The sequence below is a fragment of the Chiloscyllium plagiosum genome, chromosome 4, assembly GCF_004010195.1.
Source record: "Chiloscyllium plagiosum isolate BGI_BamShark_2017 chromosome 4, ASM401019v2, whole genome shotgun sequence".
NCBI classification, from domain to species: domain Eukaryota; kingdom Metazoa; phylum Chordata; class Chondrichthyes; order Orectolobiformes; family Hemiscylliidae; genus Chiloscyllium; species Chiloscyllium plagiosum.
The window spans coordinates 128,830,905-128,846,521 of NC_057713.1; the positions used below are offsets into that span (position 1 = coordinate 128,830,905).

Consider the following 15,617-nt stretch of genomic DNA (forward strand, 5'->3'; position numbering starts at 1 on the left):
CCAGTGTTCCTCACTGAGCAGTCACAGTGTAGAACTGCAATGATGGTGTCAAGTTATCCAAACTATCACTCACATTGGACAAATTTCACTGGAACATGTACAGGACATGTGTGTCACTGAAATAAAATCACTGATAGAAGCGCCTAACTAGAGCAAATTAAAAATTGGAATATATACTTGGACTGAAGGTAGAAGATAAAATTAATTTAAAAGTTCAAAATGTGTAGCTTAAAAATCAACTAATTTAATCACTTAAAAGTATTCCTGATTATAAAAATTAAACTTTAGGGGTCAGTTCTGGTATTCTTTAAAGTCTATCAACTTCATGCTAAGTTATACCTGTATAAACTGCATCAAAAATTTTAAAGAGATTTCAAACAATTATGTGGGGGTGGGATGACTTGGAGGAAGGAAGGCCAAATTTACAAATAACACAAAAACTGGGTGGAAATGTGGGATGTGAGACAGGTCTATACAGTTTACAGAGAGATATTGATAGGTTAAGCAAATGGGCAAAAATGTTGGCAAATGGAGTATGACAAAATGTGAAGAGAGAACAAAAGGATAGAATGTTATTTAAATGGGAGATACTTTTCCATGAAATGCAGAAAACCCGCATACAGGTGCAGCAGGGAACCAGGAAAGCTAAAGTCCATTCAGTTATTGGACCTTCCCAGTGCCTCAAATATATGGAAATAGTGTCTTGTTTAAGTAAGAAATGCCCTTGGGTTTGTTAGAACAGTCAGGAAAAGTCAAACTCCAATGTTTGGTTGTTTCTCCATATGCAAAGACTGCTGAACTGCTTTCCTGATCATGCACGTACAAGATTTTTTTATGAGTAAAGTATACTTTTAAAATTAAAAAAGCTGGAAAATATGATATTATTTTGGATTAAACTGGTTACATTTCTCTGAGCAATTTAAAATTAATTGCTGTATGGCACTGTGTGAAATATGCAAAAAAACTTTTTTTTAATTACAGGGGTTAACAGCGTTCAGTTATCTTACAAAGTCGGTCTAAAATTAGATTAATGTTCTGCTTTGATTAATTCTTTTTAGATGAAACATGGCGCATTAGTATGCAAAAGGAATAGCCTGGGACGTTTTCCTATCCATGAAGCTGCTTTTTCAGGTGCAGAGAAGACGTTGGAAATGTTACTACAGAAAGGTTGGTTATAAATCAAAACGTTGTTGACTGAGGAGATATCTGTCCATATGGCTTTGTTTGCTTTACAAACAGTGAATCACACAGTATTTGTTTTTTCAAGGTGAGGAACTGGGCAACTCCCGAGAAAAACATATAAATTACCTTGATGAAAGACACCATGCTCCTCTTCATCTGGCTTTGCTTGGGGGGAAAATTGAGACAATTAAAATCTGCATTGACAATGGAGCAAAAATTGATTTACCTGAGGTAGGTGTTTTCAATGAAAGAGAAAGAAAAGAGGAAATGAGTTTTAGAAAATCTGAACTAAGGACAAAACTTTTATCAATGAACAACCAATCAGTCAACAACTTGAAAAAACGGACATTGCTTTAGGTAGAACTCTTTTTTTTGACCTGGCTAGTTATCAGATGATCATTTTAGTAGTAAGTGCTGGTTAGCTGTTAATTATCTTTTTATCGCACTTATTGCCAACCAATGCTGAATTCTACTTTTTTTTAGAAGCGGAAAGGCTGAGGTCTATCATGTAATCATTAACATTTAAAAGAGTCAGTGATCAAAATACAAATCGCAATTAGTGATTATGTTACCCACTCCCCCACCCCCAAACTAAGATATGAAATGTGACAATCATAGAGGAAGGAAGGACTGAGACAGGTAAAATATTCTAAAAGTATTGATATGCTTTGTGAGAATGATTTAAAGTTCAAGCTTAAGACCTTTATATTTCTTTGTTACTTAATTTTGCCTCTTACAGTAATTTTGCTGTGTGAAACCTCTTTTTCACAAGAACACATAATTTATGCTGTTATGAAAGCAGAAATGTCTGAAGAAACTCAGTAGCTCTGGCAGAACTTGTGGGGAGAGAAACAGAGTTAACGTTTTGAGTCTGGTGACCATTCTTCAGAACAGAATTTATGCTGTAGTGCTGTCAATGATATATCTACTGGAGAAAAACAGTTTCAGACCACTCTGATATGTCTTAGTGCCAGTAAAGATTGAAGGAGAAGGAAAGGTATGTTAAGGGGAGGTGATATCCTAGTGGTGTTATCGCTGGACTGTCAATCTTGAGAACCCAGGTAATGTTCTCGGGTAATGGCCCGCGTAATCCTACCCTGGCAGATGGTGCAATTTGAATTCAATTTTTAAAAGTCTATAATTAGGAGTCTAAATGAGGATCATGAGTTCAATGCCGATTGTTGGAAAAACCCATCTGGTTAACTAATGCCCTTTAGGGAAGGAAATCTGTCATCCTTGCCTGGTCAAGCCTACATGTGACTCCAGACCCACAGCAATGTAGTTGACACTTAACTGTCCTCTGGGCAATTAGGGATGGGCAATTAATACTAGCCTAGCCAGTGACGCCCACTTCCTGTGAATGTATAAAAAAAAGGTGTTCCTTTGGGACTCAGAGGAACAAGAAAAGGAAATTTTAGAGGAGCACAACTGTCACCAGAATGGAGAGAAAGTTCCCAGTTCAGACCCAAGTTTCCTTGTTTAACTTGATCTTGTGTTGTTCCAGTACTATAAGTGCGCCAAGGACTGGGAGTAAATTCAGCTCTTAATGCCCACGATTATTTCAAGCAATAATTTCTAGGCTTAGACCTTTTATAGCTTGTTTGCATCAGAGTTGCCAGGTCTGAAAATGTTTGCTTTTCGTTTATAATTGACAGAAGGATAAGTCTACTGCCCTTCACTTTGCCTGCCTGCAGGGGGCAGTAGAGGCAGTCAAGCACATGCTGTCTAAATATGATGGAGAGAATGATATTCTTCACCTCCTGGATGGCATTAAACAAACACCATTGCACAAGTAAGTCTTTTTAAAACAGTTTTCAGTAAAAGAACTTAACTCTATTTTCAATTATTTTGTTTAATGTATAATGTGTAATTTTTACATGCAGGGCTGCAACATATGACTACTCAGAACTTGTGGAATATCTAATTGAACAGGTATTCATACATAACTCTTTTATACTGTCATAGATGTTAAATTTGATTAATTCTATATAAGGAATGACCACAGTCTCCCCTTGGTACTGAGTTTGCTGATCAAAAAACAAAAGAACTAGAAATGCTGGAAATCAGAAACAAAAACACAAATTGCTGGAAAAGCTCAGCAGGTCCAGTACCCATGAGGATGGCCTCAACAAGGGTTGATCTCACACTACAGGTGACCCCACTGCACTACCCAAGTACATATACACACACACACACTCCTACAGATCCATATGCTCACACAGGCCCTCTCTCATGCACAAGCTGGCTCTCAAAGGCTCACACATACACTCCCACACTCACACGCAGCCTCTCACAGATTTATACCCCTTTACACTCACACTTTCACGCATACACACATTCTCTCACTGACACTCATATGCACTCGCCCCCACACACACCCGCACTCACACACACTTATAAGTTTGTGAGGTGAATTTGTAGCTGGCTCTCAAAGGCTCACACATACACTCCCACACTCACACGCAGCCTCTCACAGATTTATACCCCTTTACACTCACACTTTCACGCATACACACATTCTCTCCCTGACACTCATGTGCACTCGCCCCCACACACACCCACACTCACACACACTTATAGGTTTGTGAGGTGAATTTGTACTTGCAGAATTACATTTTATTTTGCTCAAAAACTGCATGAATCCATGTAAGATTCTGTAAATCCCCTTTTTAGATTAGAATCAGCCTGAACCTTGGGGCACAGACAGCCTCATGCAGGACACCTCACACCTTCAATGCGTAATCTGGACCAACATGGTACCTATTGTTAAAGTTCACTTGAGAATGTAACTCTAAGGAAGTCCTGGGATGTATATATGAAAGCACTGAAACCAACATGGTCATTCTAAAAGTTGAGGGACTTAACAAACAATTCAGGTCTTTTTCAATATATAATTTCAGTTACATCACACTGTAATCTTTTACTATAAATTCTGTGTCCTATGATCTTATACACCACAACCACCTGATGAAGGAGCAGCGCTCCAAAAGCTAGCGCTTCCAAATAAACCTGTTGGACTATAACCTGGTGTTGTGTGATTTTTAACTTTGTACACCCCAGTCCAACACCAGCTCCTCCAAATCACGGCATCATCTGGGAAGAGAAAGCAGAGTTAACATTTGCGTCCAGTGACCCTTCTTCAGATTAAAGATGGCTGGTCTCAGCCTTCTGAGATGGAAAAAGTAATACATTTAGCTGCTAATGAGCATTTCCACCAGGATCAAATGGGAACAGAATCAGGCTTGACTTCACTAATTCAGTTTAGGTAACCTGGTGGGAATGGAAGAGTTGGGCCGAAGGGTCTGTTTCCGTGCTGTATGACTGTTTTCCTAATAAAAGTTTGCACATATATAGTACCTTTGATGTTTAATCCCAGTCTGTGACTGGGAGATTAAACCAAGGACCACATCTGGCCCTCAGGGAAATTTAAATGACCTCATGGTTATATTTTTTTAAACAAAGAAGTGATGTTTGACCATCAATTAGCATTAGGTTTCTTGGCCACTATCACTCTGCGTTTGTGGGAACCTGCTGTGTGGCACACCTTTCCCACATAACATTGATTGTAAATCAAAAGTTCCTTCTTTCCTGCTGCTTTATTCAAGTTGTTTAGAGATGGATTAAAGTAGGAAAGATGGACTGCCACATGTCCGAGCTCCAGAATGTGCATGTACATTGAATAATTTGAAAATGAGTAAAGCACTCTCTGGATTTAAGTGCAAGTAATTTTCCTTTTTCTTTTACATGACAGGGATCAGACATGAATGTGACTGACTGTGAATCCCGTACTCCTCTTCTGTGGGCTGCTTCAAATGGAGCTTGGAACACAGTGAACCTACTGGTGACAAAAGGTCAGGCACCTTCATTGTTCATATGTAGATATGTGACAGGATGGTATATTGTGCTGACTCCGAGTCGATTAAATATGGAGCTGGAAAAAGCACAGCAGGTCAAGCAGCATCAGAAGAGCAGGAGAGTCAATGTTTTGGACAGGACCCTTCAGCAGGGCGCTACCTCTTTGTTGCTTTATGATTACCTATGATATTTCACCTTCTAGACTCATGACTACTACTGGAAGGGTAAGGGCAGCAGATACATGGGGACACTACCTTCTGTAAGTTCCCCTCCAAGCCTCATACCATCATCACTTGGAAAGACATCGCTGCTCCTACAGAGTATCTGGGTCAAAATCCTGGAACTCCCTCCCTAATGGCACTGAGCATTTACCTAAAGAGCATGGACTGCAGCAGTTCAAGAAGGCAGCTCACCACCACCTTCTTAAGGGCAACTAGGAATGGACAATTAATGTTGGCCAGCTGATGGTAATTTTATCACATGAATGAATTTATAAAAAAATCTATTTTTATTTCTTTGCTATTGGGTACCATTGGCAATGTTAGTATTATTGAGAGAAAGAGAGGACTGCAGATGCTGGAGAGTCAGAGTTGAAAAGTGTGGCACTGGAAAAGCACAGCAGATCAGATAGTATCTGAGGAGCAGGAAGTTGATGTTTCAGGCCTAAGCCCTTCTTCAGGAATGTTAGTATTGTTGTTCAATTAGAGTTGACTTCTCCTTGAACCATTGCACTGCATTGGATGGAGATGACCCTCAAGGCTCCTTAATTATGGTTAGATGAAGTTGAGCAATTTGCAAACAATATCTGAGTTTGGTTAAGAACCAACTGTGTTGGTGTGGGACTGCATTAATGTATATATCAGAGTTTTTATGGACCAGACCAGACTCCCTCAAAATATATTAAGAAGGTGGCCTAGACCCTAATTTTTCCTTATTTTAAAGGTTGATGTGAAATGCTGTTTTCCAGATGGGATGTGACTGGTCAAACTACTCGACAATAAGCAAAACATAATTTAATTAAACACTATATTAAAATACAAACAAAAGAAAGAGGGATTTAGAATAATTTAGCTATTGGAAATTTAATCTAACAATAGATAAAGTAACTATTACTAATTAACTGTTCCAATACATTATTGTCCCATAAAGAACACCCCTTGGCAAAAAGGCAAATTTACACACACATTCTCACATGCAGTTCTCTAATCCAGGAGGAAAAATCACCAAGAGCAAATTCAGAGAGAGTCACAGCTAAGAGATAGTCACTAAAGCTTCCAACATTTTTGAGAGTCCAAAAGTTTCTGACGTTACTGAAAAAAGCCCCCAGAAATCTGGATCTGTGAGATATGGCCACACCCATTCAGGCTTCACAATTTGTTTAGACAAATCCTCTGCAGTGGTCAGTTCTGTACGTCTGCCTCACAACCTCTCTTCAAAAAATTCCAGGACAAAGTAACCTTTTAAAGTGACAGGACTCTCACAGAGTGAATAAAGGACATTGTTAAACAAACAATGTTGTTGAAAATCCAGTACCTTCATTTTCACTTTTTTTCACATTTTTAAATTCCAGATTTAGGAAGTAAAAGTTGAATTCTCACTCTTGAACTCATACTTTCTATATTTGTTATATTTCTTGATTACTAGTGTAGTGATATAACCACATTAATATTGCCTTAAAATTAAACAAGGCTAATTTCCTTTTATGTTTTAGTAGTGGTTTGAAAGGAATGGATTATAGCTGCTAATGTTATGGAAAATTATCTGCTCTGATGAGCATTTCTTCATAGTCATCTGATTATTAAGAAAAACTAAACAAGGATTACAAACATGCAACTCCTGCTTATATAAGGTACATTAAAAGTTACAAATCAACGAGGCAGATGTTCTACTATTACTGTAGATTTCTTATGTTTGGATTAATCTTCCTTTGTTTATCAAACCATTATATGAAATTCTGGTATATTTTCAATAATAGGAGGTACACCAACCTTGCAGATGGGTGCAGATATGTGGTAAGCTACATAGTGAGGAATGCATGACAAGCTTTCCACACTTTAGCATGACCTTTGTGGGTCAGTCCGAACCTCAGTAGAAATCCCAAGGATTGATGGAGAGCAGTCCTCCAATCTCATCATCATAGTTGGTGTGAGGAGTTGGAAATGGCTCTTCTTCTTATGAAGCATTTCTCCTGACCTGAGGTCCGCAGAATTCATTTTCAATTTTACCGACATCAGAGGGCACAAGAGTTGCTGAAGTGATGAGTGGGATAGGTCCACTAGTTTGAGCCTGTACTGGACATGTAGGATAGGATCCAATGTCTAGCTCTGACTTAGTTCAGCATGGCTCCTGACAAGACATTTGGAATTAATGGGTGGCAGGTGGCACAGTGGTTTGCACTGCTGCCTCACAGCACCATGGACCCGGGTTCGATTCCAGTCTCAGGTAACTGTGTGTGTGGAGTTTGCACATTCTCCTCATGTCTGCCTGGTTTTCCTCTGGGTGCTTCCATCTCCTCCCACCATCTAAAGAGGTGCAGGTTAAGTGGATTGGCCATGCTAAATTGCCCACAGTGTCCAGGGATATGTAGACTAGGTGGGTTACCCATGGGAAATGTAGGGATAGAATGGGGGAGGTGGTGAGTCTGGGTGAGATGCTCTCTGGAGGGTTGGTGTGGAATTAATGGGCCAAATGGCCTGCTTCCACATTGTAGGGATTCAATGAATGAATTTACCCTCTAGTTTCATGTGCGGCAGTAGCTCTCTAGCAACTCATTGAAATAGGCTTTCCTCATGTATTTGGCAGAGGACTTATCAAGTGCCAGGATTTCATAGCTGAGCTTTACTCATATATACACTTACGTTGCATCGATGTCAAAGGCATCTGAAATTCTTGATACTGTCTCATTATTTCTGTAGCAAAGTTTATCTGGAAATCGAAATGATATTTACAAATTCAGTAGCAGAAGAAAGCTAACCAGGAACAAAACAACCTTTGAATATATGTTAGCATTTGCAGCAGTCTCAATGTCAAATAAATTTCCATAATCATAGGGAGGAATTGGCTGCCCCCAACAATTAGTTGTCATACCTTTTCTAAGCCATTAACATCTTTGCAGCACTCAAGTAAATCATGTCATTCCATCTCCGCTCCAAGCAAACTAAGCTCATTGAATTTCTGTTTCATTTCTACTTATAATATGGGTATGCCTGATTTTAAAATAAAAGTAGAAGGTAATTAAAAGTGTTTGCATTCTTACAATGGTTTGTTGGAATCAGTGACCAATCTTTTGAATGAGTAAATCTTAAAATACTGTTCCAGGTTAAGGTTCCACAATTGTAACAAATTATTTTAAATGTAAGTGGGGAACTGCATCAGACTGAAGTTAGAATTTTAACTCTTAGTTCTTATTAATACCTTAAATATTAAAGGAGAAACTGTCATATTCCTACTGAACCATAGGGCTGCTGTCTTAATCAAGAGATGACTGGTGGTGGTTTAACCTAAGGGTCACCATGCCTCAGGTGAGGGCAGAGATAGAGTCCTTCATGGTAACCTCAGCCAGTGGGGGAATTGAACTCAGGCACTTGTTGTCACATGTAGACGGGCAGGAGGCTGGAAGAACACAGCAAGCCATGTAGCATCAGGAGGTGCAGAAGTTGATGTTTTGGATGTAACCCATCTACAGGGCTGGGATGGGTGTGGGGGAAGCTGCAGATAAAGGAGGAGGCAGGGGCAGGGTGGTGAAGTAGGGATAGGTGAAGACAGGTATAGGGTATGACCTGGTTGGTCAATTGGAGGAATGAAATGGCAGGGAGCAGTGGCAGTAGGGGAAGAGGCTAGGAGGGGAATCATGGGCTGGGAAGGGAGGTTATTTGAAATTGGAGAACTCAATGTTGAGTCCTCCTGGCTGTAGGGTATCCAGGCGGAAGATAAGGTGTTGTTTCTCCAATAGGTGCTGTGGTTTGTTTTGGCAATGGAAGAGGCACAAGCCAGCCGTCTAGCCAATTGAGCTAACCCTTCTTTCTCCTAGCCTTCCACTCCTGTCACCCACTTTATTTTTAGTATTCATGGGACCTAGGCATCATTGGCACAGTCAATATTTGTTTCCTGTACTTAATAGCCATTGAGGAGATTGTCTAACACCTCGCAAGATGGGTCACTCTCTCAGATTGGTACTGGCAGTTTCCCAGTAACATGTTGGAGATTGAATCTTGGGCTGTTTAATTTTGGTATTTACTCCCAGCAGTCTAAAAATGTTTTGTTGCAGAACACAGTCAAAAACGCTTTGGAAATCTAGCTATAACATATTGTATGCTTTTTTTAATCAATTCCTCTTAAGAGCCAAGGCATTGCATTCTGACTTATCAAATCGATAAACAATTTTATATTATGATTTTCTTAGGTGCTAATATCAACATAAAGAATTGTGCAAAATGTAACTTCCTTCATCTGACTGTCCTGCAACTCAAAGGTCTAAATAACCTCAAAGAAGAAATTCTTCAGGTAAATTCTTCTTTAAAGCTTCTACTTGATAGTTTTCAGGCATTTTTTTTTTAAATGATTAACAGGTAATACTGTCAGACATAGTGTAAAAATGAGCAAACAGCTGATTTAAAAATTTATGATTTCTGCCGCAGAGAGCAGTTGAGGCCAAGACGTTGAATGTTTTCAGGAAGGAGTTAGATATCGTTCCTGTGTCTAAAGGGATCAAAAGATGTGGAGAGAAAGTGGGAACGGGACTAAATTTGGCGATTAGCCGATATCATATTGAATGGTGCAGCAATCTTGAAGCGCTGAACGGCCTATCCCTGTTCCTATTTTCTATGTTTTTGTGCAGAATTTTCAAAATGCCACATTCCAATTTAGAAACTACAGATTGCCTCTGAATATTCAAAAGTGAAAAGATGCTGTAAATCCTTTGGATTTGCAGTGCAAAAATTGTAGCAACTTTCTGAGGTATAATTTTAAGAAAATATTTTGTTTTAATCTGTTTATTCATTCTTATTTGTTCATTCTTTAACATTACTGTGTATATTTACAGTCTGAAAAAGTACAGAAGCTGTTGAACGACCAAGATATTGATGGCTGTACTCCACTGCACTATGTGTGTAAACAGGGACGAACAGAATCTGTGGGGAGAATGTTGAGCTTAAAAGCTTCTCCTTATTTGAAAACCTTAGATAAGAAATCACCACTACATTTTGCAGCATGGTAGGAAGTCTCTCATTTTCAATTTGTTTGTCTAATTCTCAAAGTTTTGTTTGCTGAAATAGATGACAGAATAAATTTAAAACTAATGGAAACAACTGTTTGCCTACGGTTGGGTACTGTATTGCACTAAAGAGTATGTCATAAAAAAAGTAAATGATTTGATAGACATTAAATAGGAGGAGACAATGCTGCAATATTACACCAGACTGACTCAAAAGCTTTCATAAATGAGGACAGCAAAATTCACACTGTTTATATATTTAATTAAGGGAAACTGATGTTTTGTGAAGTGTTATAAATTCTGAATATTATTTGTGCTAATCAGTATCAGTATCAAGATATTGTACTTTATGATATTTATTTTACTTGTGTTAAACTTGTCAGTGTAACAGAAATAATGGAGATAACATGGCTTCTTCCTGTTTCCATGGTTCACATGTAGAACTCTTGTCTCTGAATCTGAAGCTTATGGGTTCAAGTCCCACAGCAGTGCAGTGAATATATAAGCTAGGCTGATATTTCAGGGAGTACTGCACTGACTCGAGGATGAAACGGTAATCTGAGGCCCAATCTGTTCTCCTAAGTGGTTGTAAAGAAACACATAAAATTTTAAAAATAACAGCAGGGGGCTTAGTCCTGGTGGCCAAGTCAACATATCCCTCAACCAACATCATCAAAACAGCACATTATGTTGCAATTGCCAAGTTTGAGACCTGGCTTTTGTGAATTGGTCACCATGATTCCTATGTCAGTACAATAACTTAATTTGCTGTAAAACTCTTGAGACACTCTGATGACTTGAAAGGGTTCAGAAAAGATTTACAAGAATGTTGCCAGGATTTAGGGAGAGGCTGAACAGGCTGGGGCTGTTTTCCCTGAACCATTGCAGGCTGAAGGGTTACCTTATAGAGGTTTACAAAATTATGAGGGGCATGGATAGGGTAAATAGGCAAAGTCTTTTCCCTGGGGTCGGGGAGTCCAGAACTAGAGGGCATAGGTTTAGGGTGAGAGGGGAAAGATATAAAAGAGACCTGAGGGGCAACTTTTTCACGCAGAGGGTGCCAGAGGAAGTGGTGGAGGCTGGTACAATTGCAACATTTAAGAGGCATTTGGATCGGTATATGAATAGGAAGTGTTTGGAGGGATATGGGCCAGGTGCTGGCAGGTGGGACTAGATTGGGTTGGGACATCTGGTCAGCATGGATGGGTTGGACCAAAGGGTCTGTTTCCATGCTGTACATCTCTATGACTCTATATAAAAGGTACTATTGGAATGCAAGTTATCCTACTATTTTGCATGTGCATTCAACTTTTTTCTGCAAAACTGCATTTCCTGTTGCAGTCCCACACTTTTGTCACATTTTTCATGTAAATTCTGATGTCTTTGGTCTGTCTTTATTGTTAAAATTGTCAGTATAAATTTATCAGCTTGTAATTGTACAATGTGGCCACCTGATGGCACCATTTTTAAAGGTGAATCATTGAATGATAGAATACACTAAGTTAATTTGCCTGTTGTATTAAGTTCACTCATTGATACAGCTTCCCCGCTAGCCCTTCTCAATTTCCCACAGCTCTTTCAATATTTTCCTTCTAAGTCTCTTTGCAGTAAATCACTTTTGTACATTCTCCAAGCTCTTGATACCTTTCTTAAAGTATTATTCCCAGATTTGAACTTGTATTCAAAGTTTAAAACATTTTCATTATCTTAGGATGTTCCAAAGATCCTCCAAGAATCAAGTATTATGGAAATATAGTCACTGTGAAATGTTGGGAGTACCTGTCTTCTCCACTTGTCTCCCCAGCTTCTAAGACCAGTGTGCATAGTCCATTAGATCTCCTTTAAATTGCACCAGTTGGTTTACATTACCTCTCTTCGATTTTCTGACTAAAGTATGTCATTTCACATTTATGCTTCTCTGTGGTAAATTTCATTTGTTATGTATCTGCCAGTTTCGCCACTTATTATTCTCCTCATTGCTTACCTTTCGTGTCAGTTTGTTTTCTGAATGAAATGTCCTTGCACTCTGCAGAAGGCTCATAGACGTTCATCTGTGAGGATACTGTGGATGTGTGCCTCAACATCTTCTCCTCCCTGACACCTGGCTGGGGGATGATGCCGCCTTTCCCCTCAATAAAGCCTCCTTGCCTGGTTATATCTTGCAGCACATCTCCACCAAACTGTCACCTTGGCTGTGTGACTCTGATCACAAAACAACACTTCTGTTTGATCCCCTGATCCTTCTTCATCTTCACTGAGCAACAAAGGGCATAAATTGATTCGTACAAATGATATGTGAACAGGAGTAGGCATTTTGACCCCTCAAGTGTAGTCTTCCATTAAATATTTGATCTATAACCTTAAATCCACTTTCCTGCCTCACCAACCACTTATGCCCCCCTGCCCAACCAGCCTTGATAATGTTTGACTCCCTTCCAGATCAAAAGTCGAATGCACTTTTGAATATCTTCAATGACCCCACCTTGACAACTCTCTAGGGTAGGGAATCTCAAAGATTAATAAAACTCAGAGAGAAGAAATTCTTCCTCACCCCCAACTTAGATTGGAGATTCCTTATTTCAAAATTGTACCTCCTTTTACTAGATTATATTTTCTCAGCACCTACAGTGTCAGGATCCCTCAGAATCTTCTGTGCTTGAATGAAATGACCTTTAATTTTCCTAAGTGCCGATGAGTATCGACCCAACTGACACAATCTCTCCTCACAAGAGAACCTCTTCACTCCTGAAATCAACTGGTGAATGGTGTTAAATGCAAGTCTATCTCTTGTTAAATAAGGAGACCAAAATTGTACACAGTACAGCGGATGCAGTCTCACCAACATCCTGCACAGTTGCAGTAAGACCTCCTCACTTTTATGCCTCATCATCCTTGCAGTAGAGGAGAACATTTGATTGCACTTTTTAATTACTTGTTATTTGGAGATGCTGGTGTTGGACTGGGGTGTACAAAGTTAAATCTCACAAAGTTAAAACTAATCACTTGTTGTACCTACACGCTAATATTTTGCGATTCACATACAAGGTCACCACAATTCCTCTGCACCACAGTGTCCTGCAATTTCTCCCTATTTAAAGAATATTCTACTTTTCTATTCTTCCTATCAAAGTGCACAACCTCAAAATTTCCCACACAATATTCTGTCTTTCAAATTTACTCCCGTAGCCTATCTATATTCCTTTGCAGACCCTTTGCATCCTCTTGCACCTTGGTTTCATCTTCAACAGCAAATTTAACAACTATGTGTTCCATCCCTTCAACTGAGTCATATACAGTGGCCCCAGCACTAATCCCAATGTCCCCATGCATACCTTGGAGGGGTAAAGCTCATGAAGGGGCTTAAACACAAGGATGAGAACATTAAATACACTGTGATGGAGATTCACTGGAAACTGCCAATTTATTTTTAACCACAGTTGCGGCCGGCTCAGCACGTGCAAGTTATTGCTGCAGAACCTCAACGAGACCAAGCTGTTGAATGAAGGCGATGAGAAAGGAATGACTCCACTGCACCTGGCGACACAGTATGGACATACCAAAGTGGTTCAGCTACTTCTCAGAAAAGGAGCTCTCCTAATGCGGTAAACATGCACTGAGAATTATTTTGACACGGATTATAATTTCTAGTTTTGACTGTGATTTGATTATGAACCTTGTTTTGAAGCTTAAGCAACTTATTGGCTCTATCATTTATTTACTTTTTCTTTGCTATCATTTATTTACTTTTTCTTTGTTGAACGCAGATAGATTTGACTTCACAAGGGAATAGACCTCTTTCCCTTATCTGCAAACAAGTATCAAGTAGGTTTTCTCTATTTCATCCAAAAATATGCATTGATCTTCACTTTAAGAAGCATCCATATTATACCAATGCAACATGCTTATTTTCCCACATCAGTTATGTTTATTTGGCTTTTGTATTCTACAGTATATAACCAATCTGATCAGTGTTACATTGTGGATTTATCTTCATTTGGTGCATGGGTGAACTGGCTCAAAATTTAAAAACAAAACCTTTTTTATTCACTGTATGTAATAAATGCCTTTTCCTAATATTTATTTGGGTAAGTCTATGAGTTTCCCTGGCTGTCAAGGAGCCTCAATCTCCAACTCAAGTACTTGTCTATCACAAACAGGATTTGTAGAGCCACAAGAATTATGACAGCTTATCACCTGTGTTAGCTTCCTTACTAACCACCTATTTAGCCCCAGTCCTTGCCCTTTCCTCTTTTCCATTACTTTCAAAAAAAATTCATAGATGCACTGAAGTGACTCACCCAGGCTTCTTTGACAGCTTCTTCCAAGCCTGCAACCTTTACCATCTAGAAGGACAAGGGCAGCAGATACATGGGATCACCACCACGTGCAAGTTCCCCTCCAAGCCACTCACCATTCCGAATTGGAAATATATTGCTTCAGTGTCACTGGAACACTCTCCTGGACTACCCTCAATAACAGTGCTGTTGATGCTGCTACAGTCCTATGGACTGTGACAGTTTAAGAAAGCATTTCAATTCCTCCGCCAAAGAAATTAGGGATGGGTAATATCTGCTGGAATAACCAGTGACACTTGCATCCCAGGACAAATGAATGGAATTTGTTTCCCTTTTGAAATCCAGAGTCATGTGATCAGCTTTAACATCATGATTTACTTGAATCCCATTGGGTCAAAGCCAGCCCCCACTATCCCTGCTAGACTCATCTTCCTCTCTATTCAACCTGTATTATTCCAATGGAAAGTGCAAAGATCACATGTGGAGGTAATCTGGAACTCTGCCTTGACATCCAATCTGGTTAGCTTGAGTTCAGTGCCTTGAAGATGATGGTGTCCTGTGTTTGAAACAGTTGTACTCCTCTTTACATGAATTGATGTAGTGTAGCAATGGCTGTCCCACATTCTGTGCAAGATTTTGGACTGAGCAAGGTCAATACATTTCTGTCCTTGCTGAGTGCCCAGTCAGATGCTCTGACATTATAAGATCTTGATTAATTGATTTCTCTGAGCCAAGACTACTTACATCCTGTCCCTTAACCAGATTTCCTTGCTTGGCTTTATGTTTGATGGAGCTTTCATTCTGTGTCCAGAGTTGACTCACCTCTGCTGTTTTTTTGCTGTAGCTTTTCTTGGGTTGTAAATGTGTTGCTGGAACAGTGCAGCAGGTCAGGCAGCATCCAGGGAGCAGGAGAATCGACGTTTCGGGCACAAGCCCTTCTTCAGGAATGAGGAAAGTGTGTCCAGCAGGCTAAGATAAAAGGTAGGGAGGAGGGACTTGGGGGAGGGGCGTTGGAAATGCGATAGGTGGAAAGAGGTCAAGGTGAGGGTGATAGGCCGGAGTGGGGTGGGGGC

At 39.6% G+C, this 15,617-nt stretch overlaps 1 protein-coding gene across 4 annotated transcripts in view; it reads left to right on the top strand.

Annotated features, from left to right (window-relative positions):
- The window catches only part of trpa1b (transient receptor potential cation channel, subfamily A, member 1b), a 112,664-nt gene that overhangs the window by 49,181 nt on the left and 47,866 nt on the right, over positions 1-15,617 (top strand). For all 4 annotated transcript variants that reach the window (XM_043689204.1, XM_043689206.1, XM_043689207.1 and 1 more), the window contains exons 6-13: positions 1,059-1,167; positions 1,268-1,413; positions 2,838-2,974; positions 3,066-3,114; positions 4,934-5,033; positions 9,440-9,540; positions 10,079-10,248; positions 13,687-13,851. In XM_043689204.1, coding sequence (XP_043545139.1) covers positions 1,059-1,167; positions 1,268-1,413; positions 2,838-2,974; positions 3,066-3,114; positions 4,934-5,033; positions 9,440-9,540; positions 10,079-10,248; positions 13,687-13,851 — 977 coding nt within the window. The remainder of the gene's footprint in view (positions 1-1,058; positions 1,168-1,267; positions 1,414-2,837; positions 2,975-3,065; positions 3,115-4,933; positions 5,034-9,439; positions 9,541-10,078; positions 10,249-13,686; positions 13,852-15,617) is intronic.